Source organism: Oryx dammah, unplaced genomic scaffold, assembly GCF_014754425.2.
Source record: "Oryx dammah isolate SB20612 unplaced genomic scaffold, SCBI_Odam_1.1 HiC_scaffold_25, whole genome shotgun sequence".
NCBI lineage: Eukaryota > Metazoa > Chordata > Mammalia > Artiodactyla > Bovidae > Oryx > Oryx dammah.
In genome coordinates, this window is record NW_024070209.1 from 94313313 (window position 1) to 94333650 (window position 20338).

The 20338-nt window shown below is 41.9% G+C and overlaps 1 protein-coding gene across 2 annotated transcripts in view; it reads right to left on the reverse strand.

The window, feature by feature from the left end:
- Positions 1–11479, reverse strand: part of PSMB7 (proteasome 20S subunit beta 7) — a 56458-nt gene extending 44979 nt beyond the window's left edge. For both annotated transcript variants that reach the window (XM_040225100.1, XM_040225101.1), the window contains exons 1-5: positions 11335–11479; positions 10806–10899; positions 9969–10066; positions 8629–8769; positions 3163–3278 (exon numbers count right to left, since the gene is read on the reverse strand). In XM_040225100.1, the coding sequence (XP_040081034.1) occupies positions 3163–3278; positions 8629–8769; positions 9969–10066; positions 10806–10899; positions 11335–11396 (511 nt within the window). In that variant the 5' untranslated portion in view covers positions 11397–11479. The remainder of the gene's footprint in view (positions 1–3162; positions 3279–8628; positions 8770–9968; positions 10067–10805; positions 10900–11334) is intronic.
- Between the last annotated feature and the right edge of the window lie 8859 nt (positions 11480–20338).

Genomic DNA, 20338 nt, shown 5'->3' on the forward strand with positions numbered 1-20338 from the left:
AGCTCACCAAGACACACACTCATCAACAGGACAAATGGTCACTTAAGTCCTGGTACAGACATACAGTACAATTCTAGGACAGTGTTATTATAGATTTGATATCAATCTATAGGCACTGATACAAAATTTTCTTCGAAACAAGTTAATGGGAATGGAACAATATTTATAGCATAACTTCAGCAGTGTATTTTTAACAGGAATACACAGATAGATAACAGATAATAGGGATCTATAAAGGTGGATCATAAAATACCTCCTGAGAAAACACACAGTAAACTCTCAGCGCTATGAAATAGGGACTTAGCTTTCACATATTTTCCCACACTTGAATGTTTCGTCATGTTCATAAATTACTTTTCATTTGAAAATGTTTTCCTGTCACTTGTCCAATAAGGACTTTCCAAACTCCCATTATCCACATACTCCTTCCTGTTAGAAATTCTCCCTTATAATTATTGTTCTTTACCTTCAGGGCACTTAGCACAGCGCATTCTTTCAGATTAATGTGTATTTATTAATGTGTATCAGATTAATTGTCTAATTCCTATCTCATACACAAGACTATAAGCCCTGAGGATAAGTGCTGTCCTGACCACTACATTCCCAGGACCTAGCACATGCATGCTCAGTGGCTCAATCGTATCCAACTCTCAGAGACCCCAAGGATTGTAGCCCGCCAGGCTCCTCTGCCCAGGAGATTTCCCAAGAATACTGGAGCGGCTTGCCATTTCCCTCTCCAGGGGATCTTTCCGACCCAGGGAGCAAACCCATGTCTCCTGCATCTCCTGCAAGGACAGACAGATTCTCAACCACTTCGTCACCTGGGAAACCCCCCAAGCACATAGTAGAGGCTAAACTTCTAATAAATGAGTGAAAGTAACTTATCCTTCTTTTAAGATTCAGCTCAAGTGAAGTGAAGCTTTCCCTGAAATCTACCAGTTTAGAAGTGACCACTTCTCCCTTGGGCCTCCACTGGCCTTTGTACCTACTGCCCTTGTCTTTATACATCTCCCCCATTACACTGAGAGTATGTTGACGGCAAGATCCAGACATTCACTGCTCTGTGAAGCCTGCTACAGTGCTATTACACAGAAGGCACTCAAGAAATAGTTGATAAATAAATGAACAGATGGGAACAAACAAACTAAACCTTAAAAGTAACAACTTACTTCTGTATCTAAAATCGGATGTTACTGGTATCTTGCTCTTCTTAATCTTCTATGAAAGCAAAGCCAGACTATGGAGAGTCATGATTTCTAAGCCGAAGTGTGGAGCCATCACCATGGACTCATACTGGACTTGGAGGGAAGCAAGATCACTGTTGGCCAGGACGGAGCACAAAGTGGACTTGCAGGAATGAAGTGAGCAGACACAAATCTGCTTTACTCACTTTCAACAACCTTCCCTAAGTTTGGGATGATGCTCATAAGACAAATTACTACAGTTCAAAAGCAACAGAAACCAACTCAATTTTCCCATCGTAAAAATGAAAAGGCCTTGTACCAATGTTAAATTTTCTGATTTTGATGATGTCATCAAGGTGATGTAAGGGAACATTCTAAAGGATTTTGAGATAGAGGGTTATAGTGTCCACAATTTACTCTCGAATGGTTACACACACACACACACACACACACAGAGCAAAAATGCACCAGAGAGCGAGCAAGAATGTGGTAAAATGTTAGGTAACAAAAATGAGTCAAGGGTATATATGACTATTCATTGTACATTCTTGTTACCTTCTTGCAAGTGTGAAAATTCTTTTAATTAAAAAAAGAAGAAATGAAACTACTTGATAGAAAAGACTATTCCACCTTTACTACCATTTAAAGTCACCAGATAGGGAGAAATAAAAACGGTATCTTGATGGAGATAACAAATAAAATGGAACAAAGAATTCAAAACAATTCTAAAATTACTCTATCTTCATTTTAAAATAATTATTCCATATGGTATCTGGGGGCAAATCATTCTTCTCACAAACAGGGAACATCTGTTATATACAAACCTCATAAGAGGCTTGAGTATTAAACGCAATGAAATAGCAAAGTCTCACACTAACACACTAACAATTTTCGGACTATTCAAGGCAGCAGTCATCCCTGGCTCTGCAGAGCCAAGATACCAAGACAAAAAATGTGAAAGTTAAACAACATCTAGAAAAACGCCAGTTACACATGGCCTGTTCAAATTTCTGGATATATGCAAAAATTTCACTCAGAAATTGAGCATGAGAGTTAAATTCAAAAATCCCAACTCTTCTAATGTAATTTTATCACTTTTTTTTTTACTTATTAAAGAAAATATTCATTTAGCATTTAGAGCTAAAATACAAATGTACCAAGCTGACATAAAAAGTGTAGCTACTATTTATAGAACAGGCACTGGGCCAGATGGTTTACATGCATTATTTTTAATCATCATAACCTGTATGCATGGTGGGTATTACTGACATCATTTCAGAGTGAGGAAATCAAGGTTGAGAGAGGAACCTTAAATGTCCAGGATCCCTCAGCGATTAAACGGCAAACAGAGACTCTGTCACTTAAAAACTCTCTGCACGTACCAGGCCTGTTCCCCAAGGCAGGCCTCCAGTCTTCCTTCTGCCTGGGAGCCCCTTTCACTCAAACCTCACATTCTTCACGAATCTATTGTAACCTTCCAGTTTAACAGTATTACCTGGCTTCCACCCCAACATTCTCAAGTCCCCTTACACTGCATTAATTTTTTTTTAACTTTCTGTTTTGAGATAATTGTCAATTCACAGGCAGATGTAAGAAATAATAAACCAAGTTTTCGTACATCGTTAACTCAGTTTCCCCCAAAAGTAGTATCTTTGCATAACTGTGGTATAATATCACTTACATTATGTTTTTTTCTCCTAGTATTTATCACTTTCTAACATAAAGCTGTTGTTATTGTCTGTCCACTCCCACTAAAATATAAACTCCTTGTAGGCAAGACACTTAGTCTAAATTTTGTTCACTGCTATATCCCAAGCACACAAAACAGGCCTAATCCCCAGAAAGAAATCAACAGATATTTGTAGAAGGGATCAAAGCACATTGTGCTGCCTCCTCTATCGGGAAATAAACCAGCTCTTTTAGAGACTACTTTGGTAAATAAGAGGATTCTGAAACATCACAGAAACATTACACTCACCCATGGTGACATAAGGCAACTTATCAGTTGATCCATGAGGATAGATGCTGTAGAGGTGAGGTCCAGTAACATCTACTCCCCCCAAAACTAGGGCTGCACCAATGTAACCTTGATACCTGGTGATCAGAGCATGCATAAGAAAAAAAAAATGAGTCTACATTGCATCACTATAACTTATTCAAAAGTTGCATGAGAAGTCAGACAACAAAAAGTTTTTCTTTCACTACTATTGCTTCATTAAATAGCTACTGTTCTGATAGGGAAAAAAATAAGGAATGGAGCAAACATATATGAACATCTATCAGTCAAAAAAAAACTGTAAAAAAAAAAAAAAACTGTAAATTGTATGAAGCACCCATGTGCCTTACATCATCTCTGCCTCACAACTCCCTTCAAAAGAAGACACTATAATTCTTATTGTAAAAAAGGAAAAACCAACCCAAAGTCACTAGAAAGTCTCAGAGCCAAGCGTGGCTTACTCCGAAGATCATGAACACCCCTCCCATCAGACCTCTATGTGATTCGCAAATAAGGTCCCTTCCAAGTCAGTGGTGAATTGTCGTTAAACTAAAACTGTTCAAATTATCAACGTCACCACAGGAAAATCACTTTTGTCAAAATACCTTCCCCTTGAATAAATCCACAAAATTATGGCAGATAAGAGCTCATACTGAGTAAAAGAAAAAAGTATTTCATTATGCAGGGAAGTGAACCATGATATAACTCCATGACAGTTTATAAACCCGTTGCTACTGTCCACAGTTTAAAGCCATCTCTCTCAGGAACATGGGAGACATTTTCCACCTGACCCCATCTGTTTAATTCTGTACATATTTGCTCCTTGGACCCTCCACTTGGTTGGTTTTACACTTCTACAGATTTCTTTCCCTATATATGGATCAATTTTTTTACCATTAGAACTGCTATAGTGGATAAACATGCTGGATTTAAAGTTCTTCAATGTAAGCCTTTAGCTCTTTGGGAAGAAAAATGAAACTAAAACATGCTGAATTTGCCTGATGATAAAATCATTAAAATTGATACAAATAAATTAACACAAAAACCAAAGTCCTAATTTTAGATTGCCTGAGACAGTTACCCATCAGGAAGTGCTCTAGGTCAAGTCCAATACTTCCTGCATCCCTTGATTACCAATTCATTACTTCAAATCTTCCATTTATAAGTGAAAAAATAAAGAGCAGGGAAGGATTTTAGAAGCAGTCTCAAGAGGGAAGAGAGGCCCAGACAGGGGAAGAAATTGGTCCTAAGCCACATGAGCTGGCAGCAGGTTCAAGAGTAGTTCTTGGAACTCTGGGGTGAGAAGCCAGAGAATCACGACCCATCACTCCCACTCTAGCCCAGTGCTTGATCCACTATATATATATATGTGTGTGTATATATATATATCCTGCCAAACAGACTGTTCAGTTAAAGTCAATAATAACCAGCTAGTTTCCTTCCAAGCTAAAACATAATCTGCTTGATGCCTTTAAAAGAGACTAAGCTATTTTGGCAAGTCAATGAAATCCTTAAAAATTGATCCAGAAATTCTATTTCCAGGAATCTAATTCTAAAAATATAAAAGGATAAATATGCAGAAATGAATTCATAAGAATGTTTACTGCAGTAACTATTTATGATGCTAAAAAAGTGGCAACAGTCAGAATTACCTAAACTAATACACCTAGCTACACAACAGAACACTACACAATCGTTAAAAATCAGGCCACGTGTTTCATACACAACTGATGGTAGGACAACTTAGACCAATCTTTCTCGGCTACAATTTTGGCAATATGTATTAAAACATTAAATGTTCCTATCTTTGACCCAGCAATTCCACTTCTAAGAATTTATTTTAGAATATAGCCTAAAGAATTAATAACACAAGCACCTAAAGATTCTACACTCCAAAGGATCCACAGAATACCTTATAATTAAACATCTTAAAACAGGCAATATTGTTACTCTTTAAAAATTGGTTAATAATATAGATTATTGTGATCCAACAAAAATTAAGATGTTGCTCAATGGCTCTTAAATTTTAATGGGGCATAGACCCCTCTAAAAGAGTGATTAAAACTGTGGAATCTTCACCCGTAATTAGTGTACACACACGTTTTTCACTCTTTCAGCAGTTACAGGTCTACAGAACTCCTCCACAGGCTCAAGGTTAAAATCCCTCGATGCTGAGCTAGCTCATCTACTGATGGGAACAATACCATGATGCACTATTATGTGAACAAGGTCAGTTACAAAACAACGCAACAGTATTCCACCCCCTGCAAACACATATATGAGGATGTACACATGCAGAGTATAAAAGCCTCAAAAAACAGATCTCAAAGCTTCATAGTACATGTGCTTCAGTGGCAGAATGTCAGTTGAAATCTACTTCCTTCCTGTCACATTTCTGTAGTGTCTGAATATTTTACAATGATCATACATTACTTTTATAGTAATTTATAAAAAAAAGATTATTTTCTTTTTGAAATATTCCAACATGGAAACTACTCAAGATGGACTGGTAGGTGAAAAGATAGATATAGATAGAAAGCACAACTAGGATCCCATTCTTATAGAACAAAACATGTATTATAAAACACAGGGAAAACCCTGAAGAATGTACATTAACCTGTTAGCATCACCTGCTTATGCGTGGCAGAAATTCAGATAATTTCTGTATTTTTTTAATCTATCTAAACATATATTCACTTTTTTACTGTGAACATGCACTTATGGAAAGAAAGGCAGAAGGAATGATCAAACGAATGGACAAACAAACAAAAGATTAGAAGTATTAATGTGTATACAAAGCCAAAATGTGACTCTCCCTAAATGGCAAAGTTTTAATTTTTTCTTTGGGCTTTTCAGTATTTTCAAAATTTTCTACAATGAATATACATATCTTTTGTTAAGCGGGGGGAATACAATAAAATAAGTTTTTAAAGCCTCTGCATATTCAAATAGTTTCCAGAATATAGACTAGTATATCAAACATCTCTGATAGACTCAATAAGAAGGTTCCATGTTCAGAAGGAACAAGTATCATTTACATCTTCTACATCTAGTCAAAGAAGAAAAATAAAAGTACTGTTTTAAGTAAAGAAAAAGATGCTCACTTCTGTTTATCAAACCCTCTTTTCTCACTGATTCACATACAAGAAAATGGATTATTTAGGAGGAAAAAAATAGCAATAAGAGTATACCCTGTACTCTATTTCAGCCTCTGAATGAGGATTTAACTGTGTAGCAGGCCCTGTACAAGGCACCACATAAGCTTGGTTCTTTATTCATTTCCTTCCCCAAAAGTTAGAGAAACATAACTATTATCCACATTTTATTGAGGTAGAAACTGAGGCTAAGAAGAGTGAAGTGAACAGGCTAATGTCACACAATGTAAGCACTGTAGACAAGATTTGAAGCAACATTCTAAAGTCAAAATCTATGCTTTTTTCCCCCTTATACTAGTGACTCACTTTATGTAACTAACAAAAATGTCAAAAGACAAAACCATAATGATCCTGGCATAAATTTTAAGTTTTCTTCTCAAAACTTTGATAAAATTCAACTTTTACACAGTATGTTAACCAAAAAACAAAACACTGAAACAAGAGATTTTAGAATTTCTGAAACATTCTAAAGAGATCAACAGAAACATCTGCTAGATTTAGCTAAATGCTTTAAATGACATTGCAAGCAATCCTGAAGTAGGCTATTTACTGCAATTTTACAAGCTTAAAAATTGTTTTAAATGTAATGCACCACACAAACCACAAGAGGGAGCTTTGCATTTAAAATCAAAATCACAAGTGTCCAGTTATCCTGACAACAGATGTACTTTAGCAAGTTCTTACACTGTCCTGGAAGAATCTGATAGGTGATAATTCTCTAGTATTAGGATGATGATTACATACATAAATAAATGGAAATTGCTGACATAAAGACTCAGTACAGTCAGGGTAGGAACTGGGTAAGTATGACTAGGCTTCCTGCCATATGACTCATAAACCCTGGTATCTTCCACTGTATAAAGAGGGAATTATTCCACTGGCCTTGCTGCACAGCTATATTAACCTCATATCCACTTACTGAGGGGCCAGGACCATGAAGATGAAGACCTGCAAATTCACAGGAAGGCACAGGCAGACAGGAAATAGGGAAGTGAACCACAAGGACTGACATACCAGAACACTCGCTCTCACTTCTAAAGGCAACAATAGCCACTCAGTCCCAGATTATATCCCACTTTATATTTTTATCAAAAAATTTTTTAAAAAGCTGGAAATCCATATTTTAAATTCAAAGCTCCCAATTTATAATTATTTGCCACTACTTTTTAAATACAGTATGTGACCCAAATGAAATTTCTCTACAAGCTGAATATGGCCTGTGAGCCGCCAGCTTACAATCTTTGCTCTCTGTTCCTGCTCCCCTTTAACTCTCAAAGGCCTGGCTGCAGCTGTTACCAGTTTGGGCAGAGAAAAAGAAAATGTCTTGTGTAGGTTGCTTCATGAATGATGAGGGCGAGAATAAAGGCCTCTGATCAACTTTTAAAAAATTTTAAAAAGGCATCAAGGTGTCCCTTCTATAAAGAAGGAAAGAGGAGAGAATTTGTTAAAGGTAAGGCAGTCACAAAATGAGAAACCAGTGTTACAACTCAGGACTAAATGCCTAGGCTATTTCCTAGGCATTATTATATACCACACTGCCTCTCTTCTCTTTATGAGAGCAAATGAAAAATGGACTTAAAATGTGAAAACTGTCTAGACCTATAGAAACACAAAGTGATGGTGTGACTATTAAGGACTAAAGAGAAACAAAACTCCTAAGAGGGACTCTCTATGGGAGTCAGTAGGGAGGAAAGTTAAGGACAGGAAAATGACTGCACCTCTTTAAAGCCTCAGTTTGTTGACTTATAATTAGAGATGTTAACAGCCCTATCGCGGAACTAAAAGAATAAAGTGAGATCATGCATAAAGCACTTAGCACGCAACCTGGCACAAACAAATAAATGTTGGTTGATATTAACGTTCTTATAGCCACTCACAGCTAACTACAAATTGTCACTTCTCATTTCACTGTTACCTTACCCCTAAAAGAGGGAGAGGAAATAATCATTTGTGCATGTTCACAAGATGAACCTAAAGGTTCCTTCCAGCTCTAACTTTCTAAGAACAAAAAAGGTTTTTGTATCCAGCAATACCCTAAGCCTCAGGAAATTATTCCATTGGTCACATGTGATTCATTTATCGAAAAAAACAAAAACAAAAACAAAACAGACCCCATAAATTCAAATACATTATCAAAAGCCTTATGAATATAAAGTGGTTTTTCAGTAACAACTGATTTCTGGATTAAATGTGTATTTCTGAATGCTTTTTCTCTAGCTTCCAGGGCTCCCTTGGCTGAAAATCTAAGACATGAAAAAAAGATGCTATAGAAATCCCCATCCTGAAACCTTACCTGAAAAGCATCTGCTTCAGCATCCGGTTGGCCGTCACAACTCTGGGAAGGCGGCCAGTGGAAAGGGAGTGGAGCTCCAAGTTGGAAGAAATAAGCTGGGTTGTCATGTCTGTGTCCGCAGCTGTCCCAGCACCACAACAACTAAAAAATACAATTAGAAGAAGTGTAGCTGAAATTTAATTACCAAAGGGCTCAATTAGAAGTGGAGCTTCTTGGAAAACATCCACAAAGGTGAGGGATATAGACAGATGTTTTTGAGTATACATGCACTGTTACTACTCTAACCAATCTTAAATAAACATAAAATTAAGAGCGCACATCTAATTACATGTAAATATATTTTCTGTGGTGCAACGGAACCTTTCAAATCATTAGTTTCTATGTTCTCAACAGTGTGCATTTTATGGATCCAAGAAAACACACAAGTTGTACAAAAGAACAAGGAATGTTAAAAGTCTTGCATTTACATCTACCAAGAATCTACTACTAGGTACCAGTCATTCCAAAGTGCTGAGGATAAAGAAAATATGACACAGTAATAGCACTTGATTTTAAAGTTGAGTATAAGAGACATATACTACAATATAGTAGCACAGGTAGAAAATGCTATAGGAAATTGGAGGAAAAGAGCAATTCACTCTGATCTTCGAGGTTTCATGTGAGCTGGATTTGGAAGGAGAGAATAAAAACACTATACAAACAGAGAAGAAAGGGTATTTCTAAGCAGAAGGGCTCCAAAAGCAAGGGTGAAACAGCTTGGACATGAGAGGAGCAGGGACATGAAGGAGATAGACAGTCCAGGTACAACTGGAACAGACGGTGATGGCAGCTAAATTAGGGTGAAAAGATAGTCTTTTTGTGAAATCGTACATGACTTTAAATATCATACTAGAGTTTCAATTTTATCCTGAAAGCAGTGTGAAATGTGAAAAATCTCTTGAAAAAATTTTAAAGAGGAAAGGGAGATCTATGAGATCTGTGTTTTACAAAACCCAATATGGCAGAAAAGTGAACAATAGAGATAGAGAAAAGACCAAAAGCAGAGGGACCATTTAAATGACAACTGCAATAGTCCAGCTGAGAAAAAAGAATTCAAACCAAGGCCTCAGTAGAAGGATAGGAGGGAGTGGATTCAAAATGCACACAAAAGGCAGAACTGGGTCAAAACTGAACTAAAGCAAAAAGGACTAGAAGATAACTAGTTTATGTCGATGGAAATGCCATTTAAGGGAGACAGAAAGAAAATACAGACTGAACAACAGGTTTTATTAAGAAACAGTAAATGCAATTTTACCCCTGGAATGTTTAAAGAGGAGTTATTCGAACTAATCAATACTTACTAAATGTTAGGAGATATGAAGTGTATTTTTGAACAGTTCTTGTCCGCAACAACCATCCCTTCAGTTGCCCTTGTATCTGCTCCAAGAACTATGCCATCCTGTTTTTTAAAAATATATGCTTTTAAACAACTTCACATATACAAACAGTCCTCTAGTTCAGGAAAAACAATACTGACCACACCCTGCTCCCTGAACCACTCCCCTACCCACTGAAATATTGTGCTATACTTTCAGCATTCAAGAAAAGGCTTATTAATAAGCATTACTGGTTGAACCCTCAGTAGGAACTATCATTCCTGTTTTTAAATGAGGCTCAGAGATTCAGTGAATTCCTTATAAATCACAGAGCCAATATGAGAAAAGTCTAGATTAAGATGCAGAAATCCTTCCATTAAATTAGCCAGGTCTATCGATTTCTTTTTAAAAGATGTCGCTCTTAACCTCTAACAACAGTAACCAGTTATCTCTTTTGACCCTTACAACAATTTAGATCAGGAGTTATTATGTCCACCTGGACGGGAAAGTGTGGCTGTGAGAACGTAAGTGACCTGCACAAAGTTAGAAGCAACAAAAAAAGGCTAAATCTCGTTTTCTCCCATTACATCATTCTGTTTCCTCAATTAGTAACGTTAAGACAGAAAATTGGCTTCCTATCGAAAACTGCAAAGCGAGGTAAGAATATAAACTGTCGATTAAGTGCACAAAAAGCTGAGTCTCTCCTAAAAGACCTTTTCCTGATGTAGTACGCTGTAAGATGTGCCCTTCCTCACACAGCCCAGAGAAGTAAAAGAGACCAGGTGGCCTGGTTCCTGCTGCTCTCAGCCAGCTCCAGCTTACCTTATAGACCACACCTGCGATAGTCGTCCCAGTTTTCCGGGCCGTTGGAAGCTTGTACCCTTTCTTTGCAAAATCGGCTTCCAAGACGGCATTTCTGAGAGCAAATGAAAGAATAAAGCGTTGAAGGCCAGGACCAAATTGTGCCGCACCGGCAGGAAGAGTATCTAATAGGGAACTCAGGAAAAAGAAAAACGACGAGCATTTGCCTTCACGCCCATGTTGACTGGTTCCTCCCCCAAAGAGGACTGTCCCGTTTTTCTGCGAATAGAGCGTCTGACAGGACCCGCACCACGCCTAAGGAGACGGAGATGGAGGGTGTCCCGGTGCGCCGGGAAAGTGGACGAGCGGACCCGGCCTCAGGAGAAAGCCACGCTCAGGCCCAGATTCCCCTGAGTCACAGGGGCCGCGGGCCGCGGGCCCCCTCTGTCCACCCTTGGTTCGGATTTCCTGGCCCAGACCGCAGCCCAGCTGCGACCCCGACACCGCACTCCTACTCCCGCCCTGAACCCGGCCCCGGGCAAGGCCACACCTTCGGCAGTTATCGAAAGAGAAACCTCCAACTGGTGGTTCATACACTGACACAGCCGCCATCTTCCCGAAAAAGTACTTCCAGGCCGGGGGCGGGAGCCAACAAAATGAACAAATCACTTCCGGCGCCACCGGCGAGCTAGGGCTGGACGGGCGGAGCAAACTCAGTGCTTGGGCGATTGATCTTAGAGTTACGGGCTCCTAGAGGAGCCTGGAGATGTTTGGAGTAGAGCGCCTCAAGTGGAGGGGAGGAGAAACTGACGCCCGGAGTAGGGGGAAAGGACTTTTTATCTAAGGTGGACACGCCACAGACCCGGCACCCTGCGGCGTCTACTGCAAATTCGACCACATGGGGATTCAGAGACAAGCACACCCAATTTCCAGGCACAGCTCCACCGCCTCCTTGCAACTCTGAATTTGCTTCCTCTGCTGTCAAGTGGGGAAAACAGCTGCCTAAAAAGGCTACTGTGGAATAAAAATGAAGCCTGAAAGAAAAAACTGCTTAACATCATTAGTCATTAGAAATCACAGTGGCGATACCATTGCACACCCACTAAGATGTCGATAATCAAAAAGACAGAAAATAACACGTGTTGACAGGGATGAGGGAAAACTGGAACCCTCATATGAGCGTGGTGCAGCTGTCCAGAAAACAATTTGGCAGTTTCCCCCACAGACACACAGAATTAAACATAGACCTAGCAATTGCCTCTTAGGTATATATCCAAGAGAATTGGAAACAGATGTTCACAAAAACTTGTACACAAATTTTTATAGCCGCGTTACTCATAATAGCCAAATAATGGAAACAATCCAAGTGTCCATCAACTTGATGAATGGATAAGCAAAATGTGGTACATCAGTGCAACAGAATATTATTCATCCATCAAAAGGAATGAAGCATTGACACATGCTACAACAGATGAGCTTAGAAACATGGTACTAAATGAAAGAAGCCAGGCACAAAAAGCACATGCAGTATGGCTCCATTGCTATGACATATCCTCACTAGACAAATGCATACAGCCAGAAAGTAAAGTAGTGGTCACTGGGAGATGGGACGGGGCTCCCCAGGGGGCTCAACAAGAATCTATCTGTTCAGGAGACACAGGAGACTTGGGTTTGGTCCCTGGGTGGAGGAGATGGCCTGGAGAAGGAAATGGCAACCCACTCCAGTATTCTTGCCTGAAAAACCCCATGGACAGAGGGCCTGGCGGGCTACAGTCCATGGGATTGCAGAGTCGGACACAACCAAGCACGAGGAGATGGTGCAGGAGGAGAAAATGGGGAGTGACTGTCTAATGGGTACTGAGTCTCTTTTGGGGATGATGACAGTGTTCTGAAATTAGATGCTTGTAATGGTCACACAACATTATGAATGTACTGTAAGCCACTGTGCTGCACATTTTTAAATGGTGACAGTTTTGTTATGTTGATTTTATTTCAGTTTTTAAAAAGCTCCTGTGAAAATCAAAAACTGTACATAAAGAGCATTTATCCTGGCATGTAGCAACTTCTCCATAAATAGCTATTATTGTTAATACATTCATTTTATCCTGCCAACAAGCCTCAAAGGTAGCTATATAATTCAACTCATTTTATTGATGGAAATTAGGATTCATTAAAGTAACTTGTTCAGATTTACATAGAAATAGATCATAGCCCCAATAATTGTGAGATGAATTAATTTATTCATTCAGCAAATATTTAAATGATTCAACTATGTAATTAAGTTATTCACTCAGCACCTACTATGTGTCAAGCTTGTTTCCAGGAATGAATAAATGAATGAATGGCATCTCAGTCACCCAGAACCATGCCTATCACAACTATGTGTTCAATAAATATTTGTCAAAAGTTAAGTTCCTTTTCATTACTTTTCTGGGTCTTTTGTGTAACATTAGGAAAATGACAAACCTAGACAGCATATTAAAAAGCACAGACATCACTTTGCCAACAAGGTCTGTATAGTCAAAGTTGTGGTTTTTCCAGTAGTCATGTACGGATGTGAGAGGTGGACCATAAAGAAGGCTGAGTGCTTTCAAACTGTGGTGCTGGAGAAGGCTTTTAAGAGTCTCTTGGACTGCAAGGAGATCAAATCAGTCAATCCTAAAGGAAAACAACCCTGAATATTCACTGGAAGCACTGATGCTGAAGCTGAAGCTCCAATACTTTGGCCACCTGATGCCAATAGCCGACTCATGGAAAAGACTCTGATGCTGGGAAAGATTGAAGGCAGGAGGAGAAAGGGACAACAGAGGATGAGATGGTTGGATGGCATCACCAACTCAATGGACAGGAGTCTGAGCAAACTCCGGGAGACAGAGAAGGACAGGGAAGCCTGGTGTGCTACAGTCCATGGGGTCACAAAGAGTCAAACATGACTTAGTGACTGAACAAAAACAAAGGAAAATGAAGCCTCACTCACCTGTCTTCACAGGAATCTACTGACGAAAGAGTGGGTATCTCCCGGCTCACCAAGTTTCTGCTTTGTTGAATGTGAAAACTAAAAGGACAGGCTTTGTTCTAGAAATGTCCCCCTCCTGATGCTGCTGCTAAGTTTCTTCAATCGTGTCCAACTCTGTGCGACCCCATAGACGGAAGCCCACCAGGCTCCCCCGTCCCTGGGATTCTCCAGGCAAGAACACTGGAGTGGGTTGCCATTTCCTTCTCCAATGCATGAGAGTGAAAAGTGAAAGTGAAGTTGCTCAGTCATATCCGACTCTTAGCAACCCCATGGACCACAGCCCACCAGGCTCCTCCATCCATAGGATTTTCCAGGCAAGAGTACTGGAGAGGGGTGCCATTGCCTTCTCCACCCTCCTGATGAGAGAGGCTCAACTCCGTAAGGCCTGGATAGGACAGGTCACAATTCAACATGCCCCAGATGCCATAGGGTCAGTAAGTAGAAACAGTAATTGAATTTAAGACCACTTTCACAATGTTCATCATACTCTCTCACACCTGCTCTGGGCTCAGCCCTGTGAGAATGAACACAAAGGTGAATCCAATGGAGTTCCTCTCCTTCTTGTTATGGATTGAATTGTCCCCTCTCCCCAAAATTGATACACTGATGTCTCAAATCCCAGTACATCATAATGTGATCTTATTTGGAGAGAGGAGGTAATCAGTAAAAATGAGGTCATTGGAGTAGATCTTAATCTAGTAGGACTGAGGGCCTTTTCAAAGGCGAGATTTAGAGCTTCACACATGGAGAACACCATGTGGACATAAAAATTACTGGAAGCTATGTAAGAGGTCTGGAACGGCCCTCCGAAGGACCATACCTTGCCAATACCTTGCTTTCAGACTCAGACTTCTAGCCTTCAAAACTGTGAGACAGTAAGTTTCTCTTCTTTTCTCTTCTTTATGGCCACACCTGAGGCTTGCAGGATCTTAGCTCCTCAACCAGGGCTTGAACCCCGGTCCTCAGTAGTGAGAGTCTGAGTCCTAACCGCTGGACCATTGGGGAATTCCTGACAATACTTTTCTGTTATATCTGTTACTTAAGCCACCCAGTTTGTGGTACTGTTACAGCAGCCCTATGAAATAAACACACCTCATCAGTTCACTGTCAGAGGGAGGAGAGACGGCCCCAGACTCACAGCCTGGTGTGCTAAGGGTTAGATGGAGGATGGATGGTGCAGAAGCCAAGAGGCTCAGAAGGACAGAGCAGGAGCTCGTGGGGTGGGAAGGCAGGAAGAACAGACACCCGAGCGAAGGTCTGGGGTATGGGACACACAAAACCAAACAAAAAGCCCTGGCACACTTGGTTTTCAGGAAAGAGTGATGAGGCGGATGCGCCTGCAGCAAAAAGAAGCAGAGCCCGCCCCCCCCCCAACCCCGAGAATGGTGGCGGGGCATCTGTGTCCAGCCCTGGGGTCTGGGCGGGAGCTAGAGGAGCCTGGGAAGGATGTGGAAATGATCTGTCATCTCAGTTTGTCCTGGGGCATTTCTCTTCCTAACTGGGTCTCTTTGGTATGGTCTTCACACTCGGACAAGCTTAAGAGGTGGCGTTGTCTTCCATCTTCTGGAGGTGGCTCAGCAGAGGCAGCCGGAACCCAGCAGAGGGCGACAGAGAGCCTCCAGGCAGCCTGGACCGGCCCCTGAGATAGCCAGCCCAAGGCCCTGAAAACTCCACTCTGCCTGGGGCAGGGCCGTAGGGAGGGCAGCTCTAGAGAGATCCCCGGCACCCAGAGACCCTGCTTCAGCCTCCCTGTCCAGCATGACTGCTGTGCCCTGGGACACAGCCCAGTCCTGAATCTGGGCCTGGACACAGTCCCAAATTAATCCCTGGCAGTGCCACCAAACCTGACTGACTGGTAGAGCTCACTTCTGCGCTGGATTTGGCTGTGTGACCTCAGGGAAGCCATCGGACTCTCTGTGCCTGTTTCCTAATAATATAGTAACAACCAACATTCCCTGTGTGTCCCTCACAACCTGTTCTAACCACTTTATGTACCAGGTCTCATGGTCATCCTAGAATAAGCCAACCCAGAAAACAGATGATCCAGAGACAGACACAGTGCCTGCCTTCTGGGACTGGCAGTCCCTTAGGGTCAGGCATTACCGCCCCACTTTACAGGTGAGCAAACTGAGGCCCAGAGAAGTGAAGTCGTGGGCTTAAGATGATAAGTGGCACACAGCTAAGTAACAGAGCCACAGTTTGAACCACGTGCCTCCCAGCCCCAGACCAGACACAACACCACTTTCCCGACCCCTGGCAATTACGGTCCAGCTGGAACCCAAGCTCCCGTGTCCCTCAGGGCTTTGCTAGAACAAAAGCAAGCCAAGCTCAGCTCGTTCCCAGCTGTGTGATTGGAGGCTGGTCTCTTCACTGCTCATCCGTTTTCACGTATATAAAATGAGAGCACATTACGGTGTTTCTCTTGCCTTGTGCATACCAAGTAAGAGCATGGATGTGAACTGTAAAGCACTTCATTTGTTCAGTCAGTCATTCATTCACTATTTGTTAAACCCTTCCTTAGTGTCTGGCTCTATGCTACATCACAGCCTCAAAGGGCGCTGGTCTGGGAACTGCACCTCTGGTTCACCGAGCTACGCGCCCTGAGTGCCAGAGCATGCCCAGGAAACGGCTCCCCAGAGGGCATGAGGCAGCAGGGTGGGCAACCAGAAGACAGGAGTGAGCACGGAGGCCAGGAGAGGAGGGTTCAGCTGTGCACGGCCCCTGCGCCCGCCCAGAGTTTCCAAGGGCCTGGCAAGCACCCTCCCCCAGCCTGTAGGCTGCTAGGAGCCCAGCGTGGGACAGGCCCTGGAAGGCTCACCCCATCCTCTATCAGGATACACACACATCCGGGGGTGCCCCCCACAAGGAGACTTGGCCATCTTCCCATCGCAGGGAAAGCAGCCCATGATGCTCCCGGTTGCTAAGGCAACTGGGTCCTTGTTTTTCCTTCTTCATAAATAAGCTATAAATAGACAGGGCAAACCTGGGCGCCTTCCTTTGCATGAATTAGAGCAGCTGCTCCCGGCTCCAGGGTCCTGGCACAGCATCCAAGTGCCAAGCCTTGCTGCACAGGCCACAGAAACACAGCTCCAGCAGGAGGGCATGGCAAACACACAGCAGCATTGGGTGTGAATTCCCCCCACCCTCTCCAGACTCTACTGGGGCACTTAGCAGATTCTAGGGCCCTGCCAAGACCCACAGAATCCCGATCATTGCAAGTGGGACCCAAGATGAGAGTTTAACTACTTAGCCCCAGCAGATGAGAAGAGCCATGAGTTTGCCCACCCAGCTGATGGTGAGTAGGAATGGGTATCCTCCCTTCTTCCCATCAAGGGTCTGCGCAAGTCACAAGGAAGTCATGAGAATACATCCCATTTTGAAGGGCTTCATAGGCTGACTCAGAAGCTGGGCCTGTCCGGAGGGCACTGGGGAGCCACGGGAGGCGTGCAAGCGGAGAAGCACTGAGACTTCTCTCGGAAGAATGGGATTCCCACTTGACAAAGAAAGTTTGAGCAGAGTGTGTCACCCAGAGAAAGGGTATCCTGATGATTCCTCCAACCAAGCCTCTGACTGTGTGCCTCGATCTAGTTCCCCGTCTTCACCATGGTCTGGACATGCCAACCCCTCCCACAGCAAAGCAAATGCTACCTCATTCATTCATTCATTTAGACATCCCTTAAACAAACTCCAGTTCTGTGTCTGGCACTGTGCTGGGCTCAGGAACACAAAGACTCTGCCCTCAAGGGAAATGGATACAAGAATCAATGTAAGAAGCTTAAAGGGCCAGAAAGTTCTGATAGAAATTTCACAGGGTACAAAGAGATTCCAAAGAGAGAGGAGAGCTCCCCCGGAGGAGGAAAAGCAACAGTAAATTCATCACAGAGAACATGGGATTGTAAACAAAACTGAAAAGTTGAGCAGGAGTCAGCTAGCTGGGGTCGCAGGAAAGAGAACGGGAGCTCCAGGAGGCGGAGAGTCTGAGCAGACACGTGGAGGCACGTTGGAGGGCATTCAATGAGAGGGAGTGAAAAGCCGGAAACTCAGCAGGGACCAAGGCAGGCAGGACCTCATGTCCGTGTATCGTGCAAATCAACTTGGCAGCTGGTCAAAGGGTGGGGCGGACAGGGAGTCTCTGGAAATAGGCCATCCGGGAGGAAACTACAGTCATGGGCCAGGGAGGAGGTGAAGATGATCTGAATAAGTGTGGTAGCAGTGATGATGGTAAGAAGGGAACCATCTCAAGAAATATTACAGAAGGTCAAACAGGAGGTGGTCAGAGGTGAGATGAGAGGAGCAGGAGAAATGGAAGAGTTGATGTTCTCCAGGGGTCTGACTTGGGTGGCAGGATGGGTGATGGCAGGAAGGTCACGTGGGTCCCTTTGGGATATACTGCATTGGAGGTCTGGGTTGGGGAGGGAGGTGCAGGACAGCAGGGAAAAGGCCATGCTGGTCCTGAATGTGAATGAGATGCTTCAAGAGAGTGGTAGAGGCAGAGAAGGGAGCCAAAGACAGAGGCCAGGGACGGTATTGCTTGTCATGCAGGTAAGGATGAGGAGCAGGCAAAGAGCGGAGAGAGGCAGGCAGGGCCCAGGGGAGAATGACGTCATAGCCACCAAGTCGGGGGAGGAGGCTGGAGACAGGGAGAAGGGCCAAGTCCCAACAGTCCAGTGGAAGAAGGATGAAAATGCATTCGTGGGAACATTCTCATCAATTAAGCTGCTGTCATAAAATCGATCAAAGAATTTTTTCTGATAATAATCCTCAGTGTTAGCGATGATGTGACAAAATGAGCACTTTTGCCATTTGCTCATGAGTACCGCCTTTCTGGAAAGCCACTGTCCAAACTAGTTCAAGATCCCATACAACAAGTACCTGAATTAGCAACATCCTATTGTGCCCTTCAAAATTTGTCAAGAGGGCAGCTCTCATGCTAAGCAGGGCAGTTTTTTGTATATGAACTACACTGCAATAAAACAGTTCCCTTTCTCTCTCCCTCTCTCCCCGGTGAATCAACTGAAAAATTACACAACCCTCCACACTACTTCTAGAGGACAAATCTCGCTAAAACAAAGGACGTTCTTTTATATAAACACAATACTACTACACAGATTTAGTTTTACTTGAGGATTCAGTTTTTCTATTTAATATTCAATCCACTTTCAAATTCCCCCAGTTATCCCACTAAAACCTCAATGATTTTTATGATCCAGGATCCCATCAAGTTCTCACACTGAATTCAGTTGTCAGATAAATACTCCAGCAAAGTCTCCTAATAACCAGGGCTTTCTCCTTCAAAACCACAATACCATTGTCACATTTTGGAAATGTGATATGGGCTCAGGATTACTATCTAATATCCTGTCTACCTTTAAAAAAATAGTTCAAGATCCTTAAAAAAGTTAGGAACATTTAACTCAGAAATTCCCTCTCTGACTCTTTCCTCAAAGATAGGGGTGTGAAGCTGTGCGTTGTGACATTATTTATGATAGTCCACGTTGGGTGTTATAGTGGATTATATATTGGATCTATATTGAATAGTGTATTATATACATTGGCTATATGTTGACTAATGGATTACAAACATTGGATATTATAATAGATTATCATAATAAAAATCTAGAAACCACTTTAATGTCAAACAACAGGTGAATGGCTAAATAATTTATGATGGAATATACAAAGCCATTAAAAATTATGTTTTCAATGTATGTTTAATGACACAGGGGAAAGAATGAGAAATGGGGCAGAATATATATGGCTCCAACTTTATAATGTATGTGGATGTATATTATGTATGTAAAAAAATCATATTACAAACAGTCATAATACCTTGCTGATGGTATATCAAGTCATTCTTTTATTTTTTTAGAGAATACTATTTTACTTATTTATTTATTTTTGGCTGAAGTACACAGAACTTCCCCAACTAGGGATTGAACCCGTGACTCCTGCAGTGGACGAACAGAGACTTCACCACTGGACCACCAAGGAAGTCCTCAAGTCATTCTTATTTTACTCTTTGAGCCTCTGCCTTTTTTTCCTCCAATTCTCTCTCCCTATGCATTACTTTTTCTCAACTTTTTTATTTTGAAGTTTTTTCAAGCCTTCAGAAAGTTGCAAGAATAGTACACTGAACCATTCTCTCTCAACTTTCTCTCCCTGCTGAATCAAATTGAAAATCACACAATGCTCTATCCTAAATGCTACAGGACAAATCTACTGAAAACAAGGACATTCTCCTACACAAACACAATACCACTATAAGGATTTAATATTACTACCTAATATTCAGTTCACTTTCAAACACCGGCAATTATCCCAATAAAACCTCCATGATTTTTATGATGCAGGATCCCATCAACTGTCCCAGCCCAGCCTCCTAATAAGCAGAGCATTCCCTACAAAACCACGATACCCTTGTCACATTCCAGAAATGCAGTATATGTTCAGGCTTGTACCCTAATATCCTGTCTACGTGCAGTTTCTCTGATATCATGATTTTTGTGATCAAGATCCAATCAGGGAGCTCCACTGAATG